At 41.2% G+C, this 14,275-nt stretch overlaps 1 protein-coding gene across 1 annotated transcript in view; it reads left to right on the forward strand.

Annotated features, from left to right (window-relative positions):
• Positions 1-5,204, forward strand: part of XRCC4 (X-ray repair cross complementing 4) — a 186,323-nt gene extending 181,119 nt beyond the window's left edge. Inside the window, exon 8 of the mRNA XM_032205917.1 lies at positions 4,461-5,204. Within this exon, the coding sequence (XP_032061808.1) occupies positions 4,461-4,569 (109 nt within the window). The 3' untranslated portion in view covers positions 4,570-5,204. The remainder of the gene's footprint in view (positions 1-4,460) is intronic.
• Positions 5,205-14,275: the final 9,071 nt, after the last annotated feature.

The raw sequence follows: 14,275 nt of genomic DNA on the forward strand, positions 1-14,275 counted from the left end.
TCCTTCCTTATTAATGACAGCCGATGAGTACCTTTCTTCTGAGGACTTTCTGTGGAGACAGGGGTGTAACAGCCCAGACAGCAGACTGATGATAAATCAATCCAAGTTTTTCTCTTGGGATGGACGAAACATGCTGCCTCTGGAGCACAACTGTTGTTCTGAGCTTTTGTCCTGTCAGTCACAAAGCGGCTGTTCATTAGCGTTCGAGGTGCCTCACCTTTGCTTCACTGTTAGTGCTGTCATGACTACCGATTTTCTGTTTATGAACTGCTGCTGCCACCTATTTTTATGATGCTGAAGAAAATATGTATCAGATTATATCCTCTGTTCATAGCTACTCGTGTTATTAAGCCTTTTTCAGATTAATGACAGCAATGAATCATTAAACCAAACTAAGGAGAGAGATACACATCAATACTTTCATCCTTTTCCTAAGAAACCTGCTACGCATTTTGGAGAAATTTCTTTTAGTAAAATGCCAGCTTTTGATTGGAAGTGATTCTTTTAATTACTAAGAAAAATGGGGGAAATTATACAGTTGTACAAGGACACAAGTATGCCTCCTAGATTGCTTAAGTTTTTTAGGAAACTTTTCTGGCTATGTTAATTTACCAGAGTATTGCTCTTTCCAAATCCCATGAGAGCTGCTTGAGAACAAAACCTTCAGTGGAAGAGTAACCACAATGTGCTGAGCTGGATGTGCAAGCATAGCTCCGTGCAAGAACCTTTCATCCTTCGGGCAAGGAATGCCTCAAAATGAGCAATGGTGCTAATGTTGCAGCCTCTGACCTGATTTTGCTTCAGAGCAGCTACAACTTGTTTGATCTTTTTGCCACTAGGAAGCTCTTTTTAACCATGTCATTTATAGCAGTCACATTAGAGATTATTTTCTGCTTCATACTCCTGCAAAAACATTACCAAGTGGAGTTGGCCATGTACTGCAGCAGGAGTGGTGTCGTGCAGATCTCCTCTGGGGTCCGTGTGAACTCAGGAACAATTCATCACATGAAGCAAATGGGGCTGGTCCATTGTTTTTTCTCCCAAGCTGTGCAAAACCATCATCCTGCATGGCTTTGAGTTACTGTACTGTTTAGTTAAGTACCATGTTGCATGTCTTCTGTTTCTTATGGCTCTTACTCAGCTGTGGAAAGAAATATCAAGTAATATAACCACTTTCTTCCAAATCTTGGGCCAGAATCTCAGCTGGTGTAAGTCAGCAGAGCTCCACTGACATTATTAGTGCTCCAGTGATTCACACCAGCTGTGGATCTGGTCTTCTGTCTCAGTTTATGAAGGGCTTGAACTAAATGTCAGGAAATATGAAATGATCTCTTGGAGTCAGCAGTTCTCCACATGTGTTAATGGAGTTTAAGTTTACCAAAAGGCAAGACTTCAAAAAGTGATCCAACATAAGAATAAACTTTCAAGAAGAATGCCTTTACTTGCAGGCTTTTTGGCAAGAGAGAACTATACAACTTACTGCAATTTAAAGAAATTAACTCAGTTATGCATCAGGTAGTACAGCTTCAGTGAGAATCCAAGATTCAAAATTTCACAGCAAAAGGCAAGCTGTTGACATGTGTTGAATAATTGCCATGCAAATATGAATCATACAGTCTTAAAGCCAAAATTAAGTTGCTTATGAACTTCATGTAAAGAGTCTAATGATTCCACTTTGCAAGTGTAGTTGGGTTTATTCACAGGCATGGTATTACAGCTTCTGGAGAGCAAATGAGAGTACCATGTACCAGTACAGGAGCTTAATAGTTCTAGCTGTGTAATGTTAAAACTCACCAGTGGTTTGGCTTATGGATGTGTTCTCATGTGTAATGTTGAAAACAGTTAGTTTACCCAATGAGGATAAAATTGTTACTGATACAGCCATTCTTAAGCAATGTCAGGCTTATTTTTCAAAAACAGAAAATGCTGTGATAGGTGAACCCTCAAAGTCAGCAAAACTCAGACTCATTACCTTAATGGCATGTGGACAGTGAAAAATTCCTAAGCTAATCTAAAAAGACTTCAAGTACCTGAAATAACCTGTGGTGATACAGAGGTCTTTCACAGCCTAATTTATCTGCTTGTGAGACCACTCAAAATTAATTAAAATGATATATGTGCTGCTCCACACTGTGTGGTTCACCTGTGTTCTCACTGGAGACTTAATGCTTTAGACTGATCAAGTTATGCACCTTCAATAAGAGAACTTGAACTTCACATTGTGCTGAGGTATGTTGCCTATATGTAAAAAAAGGGTATGAATGAGTTGATCACAAACAGTCAGAATGGCACAGAGTGATCTGATCCTGCTGACCAGAGGTTACTGGCTAACGGTCTGATTCTGGCACATTTGATTTGCAGTTGGTCCAAGTGGTTTTTGATGAGACTGTCATCTGTCTAGATGTCACTGCATGCCAATAGAAGAAGCAAAACAAAATAAAACAAACACGACAAAACAAAGCACATTCTTTGACATGATTAATTCAGACCTGAAGGAGAACATTTTACAGAGTTCACAGAGGAACCTAGTTAGACTTCCAGGGAAAGTAATGATCATAATCTGAAAATAATGGTATGTTGAAATTAAAGCAGTTTGCAGAACTGGAATGATGGATAGGGTGGTGAGGAAACCCTTCCGAATACTGGAGACTTCATAGGAAGGGCAGGCGTCCCAAACTCAGCATTTAATGGGATTTTGCTGGTTCCCAAGGAGCACGGAGGGCTCCACCTCTAAATGGAAATCAGTCTCCAAGAAACATTGTAGTGAGAGCTCTGAACCTCCAGTGGATTCACAGACTTGAAGGACAAGAAGCCATGAATGGCTGGGTTCTTGGGAAGATTATTACATTTTGAAGATCGCAGTGTTTTTTAGAACTGTTGCTTTCTGGAGTTTTCCAGTTAGAATGGGAATTTTCTAAAACTTGGTTCCAAATCTGTGTGAAACCAAACTTCAAAACAGCAATCAAAAATGCTGATTTTGACTAAATATATTGGCAGCTGTGGAGCAGTTGAAGGTTCCAATTAGTCTGGGAATTAAGATGGCTTTTGAATGCCTCATTACACAAAGCCCTCGTATGGCAGAGTTTCAGAGTAACTTTCCATCATTTCTGTCTAGTTCTTCCCATCCTGGTGAATGGTGTGTTGGTTTTGGTAATAGAAAAAATTTTTACCTTCTGTCAGGATGAAACCAGTGGACTGTACCTGGGCATGAAGCCATTGACCTTCATGAAATTCCAGCCAGTCCCAAACCCTATAGTGCAAGCACATCAGGTCCGCTTCCTGCTTCCTGTACTGACTCCCTACAGTCTACTGAGTCAAGACTAAGAGATTAGTTCTTGTTTTCAAAGCATCTAGTGATACCGTCCTGGAATATCGCATCACTGACAGCTCCACTATCTGTGATCAGTGATTTTCCTCCTCAAGCTCACAAAACCAAATCTGTGTAGGATTCAAAGGTTTTGGGGAGAATCCCAGTCTATACGTATTAATTCTCATAGTGATTAGAAGCTGTCACAAATGTTGTCATCTTTGTAAATGCAGGATACCTCATCTTCTGTGTTTATCTGAATGCCGTCTCAGAGGGAGAGGAGAAGCAGTGAACGTGAGCTTGTAGTAAATGCCAGGAGCCCATATAGCCAAGAAACATTTAAATCATCTGTCTTGATAGGGGCAGTCGAAGGAGGACTAAATAGGGCTGATTGTTGCAGAGCAGTGTGTTATCCATTATAACAGATGTCTGATTCAAGCAGAAAGTTTTCAGGTAGGAGTCTGTGCTGTCCAGTTACCTAAGGACAAACCTGCACCTTGGCACATAAGTAGCAGTGAATGATGAGTAGTTTTTTTGCATACAGTTAGAGCACATGTAAACATAATATACATACAGGTGGAGGACAGGGATTTGGAAGTCCATGAAAACGTGGATTTTAGTGGTGGAGAGCATGTGCTATGCAAGGATTTTCTGCATTTACCTGTGTTTTCTTCTGCTGCGCAGTGTGGGGACAGGCTTGCACCCTCGGGGCATGGACCTTTGAGACAACTCAGTGTGCCAAAGTGATGGACAGCACACACACACTTAGCACCAGGGTAAAAATAAAGAGCAATTCATGGAGCATCATCTTGTACAGCAGAAGAAGGGCGGGTCCTCTCCTTGCTTTCTGTGTTTGTTCTGCTCTCCATAGCTCTCCATGTGGAATTTGTGGGTGAAATGGTCATTCTCCTAAAAATTGTAACAAAATAGCTAAAGGCTTGACATTTACAAGCTGAATTTCATCTGTTTGTTTTGCCACTGCCATCTCAGCACATAATTAGGTCTTACAAAAAGCTCTTTTCTCTTACATGTAACCTTAACAAAAATCTCAAAATACGCTGTTAAATGGGCACCTTGGCCGTGTGCGTGTTGGATTTATTTATATCCCTATCTAAACTTATTTCAAACCTATGTCTTTGCTTAATATTCCCAGGCCTGATCCTGCCTCACAGAAGACATCGGGCAAGCATTCTCCGGATGTGATGTCTCTCGAAACACTGGAAAACACTTGCGAGCCGGAGGACCTCTTTGATGACATCTAGCTATGTGTTGTCTGAGAAACTCAGAGACTGGTGCTCCACATCAAGTTTAGTTATAAAACTAAAAGGCTTTGGTATAGACACTGAGACAAAATCTGTACGGTATTTGATGACATATTGCTTTAATTCCCTTGCACTGGCCTTGTTCCCATTCTTCACTGCGCGGTTGTAGAACCTTGGCCTTCTGAGTCTTGATTTGTGACAGCCTTGAAATCAGTTCAGCCTCTGTGTAGAGCTTTTACTGCATGCGCATGGGGAAAGAGAGCCCCATCACAACTTTTTTACATCCTAGCAGGCTTTTGCTGTTAGTTGTATCCAAGATCAACTGGTTTTCAGATGTCGCCAGAGAATAAATCAGACATAAGGAATACTTAAGGCTGTCACTGTACTTACCTGATCTTCTGCCCCTTTCTCGAGCAGCTTAGCTTAGATGTGGTCTATCTAATTCCTCAGCTTTGATTGAGGTATGTCTTTAAAAAATTAAGTGTGCAAAGAAATGACTTTTGGTTTTTAAAGATTCTTTGTAGTATTATGCATATATGGTGCATACCTGCTTTGGGGAGTAAAGTGTTTAATATTGAATCTATTTTGACCTTCTGTAGAATGACGTAGACCTGTAGAAACCCATAGACTTTAAAAGAGACATTTTGATATTTCATTATTTTTCTTAAGATGGTTTCTAAAGTAATAAAATGCTTTCTAAAAAGGCATTGTTTTTGCTTTTATTTGCTTAGACCTGCTATGAGTAAAGGGTCTAGTTAGAAGAATGCTTTAATGCTTGACCTCTTCCTGCCTGAAGCTGGTACACTCATTTAGGTTTAAGGCTTCATCAGATGAAAAGTTAGAAATGTGTATTTACCTTCAGAGGTCAAAATCAAGTGCATAGAACTAAGCATGTGTGTCAGACTTCTGCTTTGCAATTTCAAGAGCCTGAATCAATTCTCACTTAAGGCAGAGGGGACCCATTCTTCTGCCTGAGAAACAAGAGTTTTAAACATGAATAATCCCACTGAAGCCAGCAGGACTACGCAACATAGTACTGCTTCTGTGCTCTATGGCTTGTAATGGACCTTGAAAATTACCCTGTATTTTTAAAATGCCAGTTTATTTAGGCCCTCATCCTGCCAAAATTCAGTCCTATACTTAATAAAAAGCACTGGTCTCTATTCGCAGGATCAGGGTCTCATTTAAGAATCTCAGTGAGTATCTGGGAATATTAAAATTAAGCATTCCTTTCCAAAAAACATGGTCACAGCATTTTAAATTCACAAAGGGCTTTGGGACAGTGTTATAAATCACATAGTAAAAACATGAATGGACAAAATATTTTGCTTGCTCCATAGGCTTTGTGCCTGAGAAATGACAAGACCACAAAAGACCTATTCATACACCCATTCATAGACATTGCTTGATTTAAAATCTTCCAGTGCTGATCTGACAATGCTTTCAGCAAAAGCTTGTATATAGTTTCAATTTTAATGTGAAAATGTCCCATGGCTTTACCTGAAATAGAAGAGCAGAAAATGAAGGTAAATGGACCTGAACATCCTGCAAAAGTCTGCTTTCAAGAAACTTGGTTTCTAATAATAAAATGCTACTATATAAATAGCAAATGTTACACTCAGTTGGCAGATGTAATAATTCTGTCAGATTTTTTTTTTTTTTTTTTGAGGTTTATAGAATCAAGCCAGAAACTTAGTAGAAAGTGACGTGATGGGGGACATACCTTGGAATGAGCACAGATGTGTTGTCTAGTTAGAAAAGCTATGATACAGAGCCAGTTTCCCATCAGCTGTGGCTGTTTGTATACATGGGAACACCTCCGCTCCCTCGAAAACCATCTACAACGTGTCAGTCCCCACAACTGTGTGAGAATGTGCTAGGAAAATGTCCCTTTTCAAAGAGTTTGTGCAAAAAGCTATTGCTTTTCTGCCAATGAGGTTCCAATATCCAGTTGACTTTGAAGACAAGGAGCATCTCATTAATAATTCCAAAATGAGTTCATATTAATTGTCAGAGCAGAGGAAGTCTTGTGAAACCTACACAAAATGAGTGCAACTTACCTACAATATGTATGTATTGTCCAAAAGCAGGGGAGACATCCACTTCATCCGCAAACTCATTCATCCTTATGCACTGAAACAGACCCAGTGGGCTCCTTTGGCCATGCCAAACAAAATCCATTTCAAACTACCCTGCGATCTTTGGGAAGGGAACTCAGTAATAACACCTCATATTTTTTAAAAATCTGTGGAAGTATTACAGTACTTGCTGCTTCTTGGTGAAGTCTCAGAGAAAAGCTGGGACCTTTGCTATCCCTCTGTGCCCATGGAGTTCTTGCAGTGGGATTTTTCCAAAGCTGACAGAGCAGAGGGGTTCCTGTGAGAGTCAAGTACGGCTACACATAAATTGAATGCAATATTTACCTTCTTTGCAATGATATAACATGTACCAGATTATGTTCTTGTTGTGATCCACCGTTATCCTTAGGTTCTCACATGCAGAATTACTAGGTAGTCACTTGTTTTTCATTTCTTCATTTGTGCAGCTGACACTTACCCAATGAGTTTAGTAACTGGCATTTCACCTTACAGACTTGCATCCCATTTCTGGAGCTGATTTCCCATGTTTGTCAAGATGATTTTGTATACTCGTTCTTTCTCAGCACAGTATTATGGGAAACATTGTAAGTTTCCCATTGCTGATATCCAGACCATTAATAAAAACATCGAACATTTCTGGTCTTAAGCCTTACTCCATTCATCCTTCCACTTAGCAGAGTTACTGAACTGAGAATTACTTTGTGAGCATGGTTTTCTAACTCACCTTTTGGAAGAGCATGTTTTCCAGGCAAGCCTATAAAACCGTCACATGAAATAACCTGACATGAGATGTCAGTCAATTGCTTCTCCCCTGTCCAAAATATTTTAGTAATGATGGAAGACAAAATAGAGAAACCTGCCCACAAATGGTTTTTCAAGACAGGAAATTAACCAATGTCAAGAAATGCGGATCCAATTTCAAAGGCTGTCCTTAATTAGTACGTCTCTTTGATATTGCTCTGCAAATGATTTCCCAGGTAAATTTTTTCTTCAGCTTAAACTATACTTTAGGGGAAGATAAAACATACATTTGTTTTACAGGAGGAAAAACATGCCATCTTTCATTATAGGTTTAGACTCGTCTAGAGTTTTGTATTTTCAGTGTAACTACTTAAACAGAGTGGGTGTTTTTATGCATAACAATTTGTCATTTGAGATCTGGGTTTATCCAGTAGTTAGTTCAAAATGATTAACAACTTTTTTTTTTTTTTTTTTTTTTTTTAAATAAAAGGGAAACAGTGTTATACCCTTCCCCCCAAAACAAACAAACAAACACCAACAAACAAACAAACAAAAACTGTTTTCTTGAGGAAGTGCTATATAAAGTATTGCCTTTGGGTTGAAATATTCTAATTTTGAGATAAATTTTTGGCATATCAGTATTTTAATTACCTTTCCACTATTATTCCCCAAAGGAGTCACTCATATGTATATATGTATATATAAAATATGTTGTTCTTCCTTGCATGGTGCCTGTAAGGGTATAAACAATTGTGTTTATAAATGTGACTCCCTGGAAATGTTTAACACAGTCTAGCTGACTTAGACATCCTCTGCAGTTTGCTCTAGCACCTTGGAAATACTCAAGGTGGCGGATAGGAGAAGCCATTACACCTGGGAATTCGATGCTGATAAATATTTAAGGAAAAGCATATTATTTATTTATTTATTTATTTATTCTGTTTTCTGGCTTTTCTTTTTCTTCACAGAAAAAATAAAATGTGGAAACAGTGAAGCAAGAATGGTAGGAAAACAAGACAATAAAAGTATGTCCAGGCTGCTTAGAGACTGAAGGTATTATGTTCTGAGCAAAACTAAAAATCTTTTCAGGAGCTGGTTATCTTGCTGAAGGAGAAGCAGCAAGCAGAGCCTTCTCATCTTATGGAAACTCACTTCTATTCCTGCTTGTCTTCAGCAAGGCATCAAACCTCTCATCAGGGGTTATTTCCACTTTTCTGCTATTTTTCAGCTCTAGCTGAATTTCCAATTCTCTTCCCGTAGTCCTGTACTTCTGTACTTCTATACAGGGTGTCCTGGTTTTAGTTAGAACAGAATTAATTTTCTTCCTAGTAGCTGGTGGAATGCTGTGTTTTGGCTTAGGATGAGAAGAGTGCTGATAACACCCCGATGTTTTAATTGTTGCAGAGCAGTGCTTACACCAAGCCAAGGACACCTCAGACTTTTGCTCTGTCCTGCCAACAGGCAGGCTGGGGGTGCAGTAAGAGCTGGGAGGGGACAAACCCAGGACAGGTGACCCAAACTAGCCAAAGGGGTATTCCATACCATCTGACGTCATGCTAAACAATATATAGGGGTGGCTAGCCGGGGGGAGGGGGCCGGACTGCTCGGGGTTAGGCTGGGCATCGGTCAGCGGGTGGTGAGCAATTGCATTGTGCATCACTTGTTTGTACATATTATTATTACTTTCCTATTATCACCATTGTAACATTATTATTATTATTGTTATTATTATTTTGTTATTATTATTTTCCTGTCTTATTAAACTGTCTTTATCTCAACTCACGGGCTTCACTTTCCATTTCTCTCCCCCGTCCCAGAGAGGGAGGGGGGAGGGTGAGCGAACGGCTGCGTGGTGTTTAGCTGCCAGCTGGGTTAAACCACGACACAGGGTCTGAGCTCTCATCAAATCTTTATCCTAAATTTCCTTTTGGCAATCTATCGTTCTCTGTCTCATTTCTTTCTCATATAAGAGTCTGCTGGACTCTTTCTCCTGGACTCTTTTCTCCTGGAAAGAGTCCAGCGGAGGGCCACAAAGATGATACGGGGCCTGGAGCATCTTCCCTATGAAGAAAGGCTGAGAGACCTGGGTCTGTTCAGCCTGGAGAAGAGAAGACTGAGAGGGGATCTCCTCAATGCATACAAATATCTGAGGGGTGGGGGACAGAAGGATGTAGCCAACCTCTTCTCAGTGGTTTGTGGGGATAGGACAAGGGGCAATGGCTGCAAGTTAGAGCACAGGAAGTTCCGCACTGACATGCGAAAGAACTTCTTCATGGTGAGGGTGATGGAGCATTAGAACAGGCTGCCTAGGGAGGTTGTGGAGTCTCCTTCTCTGGAAATATTCAAGGCCCATCTGGACACCTACCTGGGCAGCCTGGTCTGAGGAACCTGCTTTGGCAGGGGGGTTGGACCCGATGATCTTTTGTGATCCCTTCCAACCCCTACAGTTCTGTGATTCTGTGATTCTGTGATAAAGTCAGAAACGTGTGAATTTTCATCTTTCTCTGCGACCATTAATTTATTTCACTGCTATTATAAATACACCACAAAATCAATATAATTCATAAAATCTATCAGTATGATACTGGTAGTGTTAGGAAAATGAAACTCTATGTTTTTAAAACTGGTAACTACTACAACGGAATATACCAACCTGAAAGAAGATTACTTGCAGAGAACCCCAGGGATGACTCTTGATCCCAATCTCATTCAACATTTCTTTAATGGCATTGGCACAAAAAACAGGCACCCTAATGAAATCTGTTGATGAGATCAATCTGGGAGGCCTTATGAGAAATATCTGCTTCTTTGTTTGAAGTAATAGCAGCTACCACCTTTAAACATGTTTCATGAATAAGGCATTCAGGATTAGTAGTTTCTGATAGGTATTGTGTTGTGGCAATTTGTGTGCCAATACAGAGATGACAAAAAGTGCAAGGAAAAAAAAAAAAAAGTAGTGAAAAAACAAGGACATGGCTGGGACAATCTATGGGAGTACAGCCTAAGAAAAACAGAGAGAATGTGTGAGAGATGGCAAGAAAGAGAAATTGAGAGCACTTTTGGCCTGGGTGTGACTGGAAGAGGGGATGAGAGCTGATACTTGGCCTTCTTTAATTCATTCTCTCTGGGGAACGGGATTGCAGCCGACACCTGACATTGTCAGATCTTGTATTACCTGCTAATGCCAATGGTCAGAGGGTTTCACAATTACCAGAAATTGCCTTCTTTGAGGGAATTCTCACCTCTTGTCAAGCTGCTACAGCAACCTTAATATTATCTGATGTGAGCTGGTTTTTAATGCCCAGGAGAAGAAGGATGAACACACTATTGTCAGCATATTTCCTGGGAAAGCAGAATAGTTCTGTGGGCTTTTTGTTTGGCTGTTTGTTTGTTTTTGTTTGTGTATGTGTCTGTATTTGTCTTTTTGTCAGAAATATTTATCTGAAGAAGAATTACCATTGTACCTCAACATCACAGAGCCACAGGGCTGCTGAGGTTGTAAGGGGCCTCTGGAGAACATCTAGTCCAGTGCTTAGGGAAGGGGCAATCAAGGCAAGTTTCTCACACCTTGCCCAGTCTGTTGTTATTTAATGAAGAGAATAAATTTAGTCTGCATCTTCCAAAAAGCTTTAATGTCAGCAGTAGCTGTGAATGTAAATCACTCTGTCTGCTGGGATTTTGTGAAGCTTTCTGCAGTCACCAGACAGCAGTGCTGATGAATGCTCCTGTACCATCCTACTGCAAGTGTCTCTCTGTCTTCAGGGGAAGTGCTTACAGGTATCCCAAGTACAGTAAAGGTTTTCCATAAAGTCTTAGCTTTATGTCTCTGCTGAGACTTAAACCAGTGGGTCCTACCCAGACTAGTCTTCATAGGACAGCTAGGAAACAAATACCTTGAACCATTTGAGTATGTAAGCTAAAAATAACTATTATTAGCCTCTGTTTCTAGAGGAGCTCTATGCAGAGCTGTCATTTTTTGAGAAAAGGCCTGACAGTAATATCTGAAAAAAAAAAAAAGTTTAAAGGTCAGGATTTGTTGTTCTTGTTGTGGTTTGGTTTGGTTTTCCCCTATTTAATTAAATGTCACTTGGAAGTCCTGCTTTGTGCATGGTCACCTCATCCCTCTTTTGCCAGATCTGTGGCCAAAATGGGAGATTGTGCCGCAGAGGCTCTGGTCTGAGAGGTGACACTTGGATGGAGTTTGGGAAGAAAGAGTATGGTGCCTCTGAGGGTGCACCAAGTGCAGCCACGCAGACTAACCAAATGGTGGCTAGCTGCTGCATGGAGAGGATGTAAGTGAGGAGAAACCTCTCTGGCCTGGATTAAAAAATGTGGGTCAGATGCTCAGCCTAAGACAGTCACCCAGAGGCTCCTTCAGCAGCAAGAAGTAGGTGCGTATCTTCATCTTACCTATTTTAGGATAGGATGGCTAGCTGCCAGGTGGTAACCCTCACTTTCTCCATGAGTATCAGGGGAACAGGGATGGCAAACATTGAAGCATGTGGCTTCTTGGAGCTAGGCAGATGAGCACCAGTGGGTTGGTAGCTACCATTACTGTGGATTTTTTACTCTTGAAGGGCAAAGAAGTGGTTCAGGGTACCTGATATCTGGAGTTATCAAAGCCTGTCAAGGTGGTGGTGGGCAGAAGTCACTGTGCAGAGTGTTGTTATCTGCAGGCACTCTGAACATTGTTCCCACTGATTCACCTGAGCACAGCTGATACCAGGACCACCATGCAGAACTCAAGGAAAGACGTTCTCCTGCTGTGTTCCCTGATATTTGCTCCTCGTGAGTAGGGCAGATATCAAGCAAAGTCACCTCAAAGAGGAAGATGCCTTTTTGTTTTTTATTTATGAAGACACTGGAAAAGCTTCTACATCACACACACACACACAAACACACATAATAACAATAACAATAATAATAATAATAATAAAGTTAGAGAAGAAAAATAATATGTATATTACATAGATATCAAATATATAGTACCAAAATACAAAATACTGTGATCAAGCACAAGTCGATCTGCTGTGATATGGATTAATTTGTTTGGGATTCCTGATGGTCTGAGTAATTCAGAGAGCAGGGTAAGCAGACCATCTTATGAGTTTCCCACACCATCCAAGTGATTTTTTTTCCTATTTTTGACTTCTCGCTGTATTTGGAGAGGAAGCACTATCAGCACTCTCTGTTACCATTTCCACACAGCGAGCACGTGGTTAATTTTCCTTCATGCAGAGGGAAGAAGTTAATCTTTATCCTTTCCGGTAAGCTGCTGGAAAGGCTCTTGGCAACCCTAGAGTGCACCCTGATATAAGCACCACTTGCTCCATCCCTCCAAGCCTCTGTCCTGCAGCCACATCCAGAAAACCTGCGCTGGCACACAGGTGGTGGGAGCTCCTCCGTCGGGGGGGAGTGAAGGAGCAGGAGGGGCTCTGCATTTGTGCAAGCTGCTGTAAGTTTATTTTGGAAAATCAAAACCTCATTAGACATTGTCTGCAGGGAACTTTTTACCAGACATGTCGAAGTCAAGTTCACTCCACCCTCTTTTCAACGGCAGCGGTGGGAGCCAAGTGCAAGTGTTATATTAGGTGTGGACGCGGCAACGCAGCAGCAAGACCCGTCTGCCGGAGTGGGTACGGGGAGCTGAGCGCTCTGACGCCTAGCTTGGGTAGTAGTCACTGAACAACCAAGGTTCAAAACCAAAGTAACATCTGCCACATCAGTACTTCTCCTGCGATGGCCTCTCGACAACTGCTGGTGAATTACTCGGCGCAGCTGATGCACGAGGTAAGTAACGGGGTGAGTGAGCCACATCCCTGCACAGCCCACCGAGAAGTTCATGTGGGAGTGAAGAAGGCTCAGCAATCTGGGATGACAACTCTCTGCTCACATCAGGCCACCCCTCATCTTGTTTCCTCAGGAGGCTGTGGCAGAGTGGTTTTAAAGAAGGGAAGAGCAGAAGCTAAACTGTACAACTCTGTGAAATTTTCCTACATGTGAACAGGAGGCACGTGTTCCCGCATACAATTTTCTCAGCACAACCGCCTGTTTTAGGGCAGCTCTCACTCAGTGGCTGTGCCTTGCTAGCCACATTTCTCCCAGAGGCTGTGGCACGTCTGTGGGAGAAGAAGAGCTGGGAGTCAGCTTCTGCATGGGCTCACATCCTCTCCACGCAGCCTTGCTTAGTCTCAGCATGGTGGGTAGAGAGGCAAGCCCATGTCCCGCTGCTAATGTCTGTGGGTATTTTAGCTTTATGACACAGTCCTTCCCGCAGCGCAGCCAAAAATATGGGAAAGAGATGGGAAATGAAATCAGCCGTCTAGAAGCTGTACTAATAAATATCTATAAAAATAAGATTGGATTCCCAAAGAACAAAAGAGCAATTGAGACATTTAACCTAAACATCCATAATAAACTAATCAGAGCTGATTTATGGCAAGAAATATTTCATGCTGCAAAAGCACGGAGGAAGTGAAATAATTTCTGCTTAACACTTGGCCTTCTGCAGCCTGTCTCATTCCTCCTTACGCAAGCCTCGGGAAGATGTGACAAACCTCCTCATGACAAATCCCAGGAATGCTGTGTCTTCCCCTCTGACTTCATGCAGCTAGTGGAGAGCTGAGCTGATCAGCCAAGCTGACCGATGATTTATTGCAACTGCGCAGTAAAAAGCTGCAGTAAGCCGAGTATAATCTGTTGTTTTGCTTTTTTTTTTTTTTTTTTTTTTTTTTTTTTTTTTTTTTTTTTTTTATCCTGATTTTTCTTTCAGTTTCATGGCCAGAGGAACAAGCTAATTTTTTTAGTTTTGCAGCCTGCTTTCTCCAACTGGAACTAATGTGAGGACCTTTCCTGTTGCTATCAAG

This window comes from Aythya fuligula, chromosome Z (genome assembly GCF_009819795.1).
Source record: "Aythya fuligula isolate bAytFul2 chromosome Z, bAytFul2.pri, whole genome shotgun sequence".
NCBI classification, from domain to species: Eukaryota; Metazoa; Chordata; class Aves; order Anseriformes; family Anatidae; genus Aythya; species Aythya fuligula.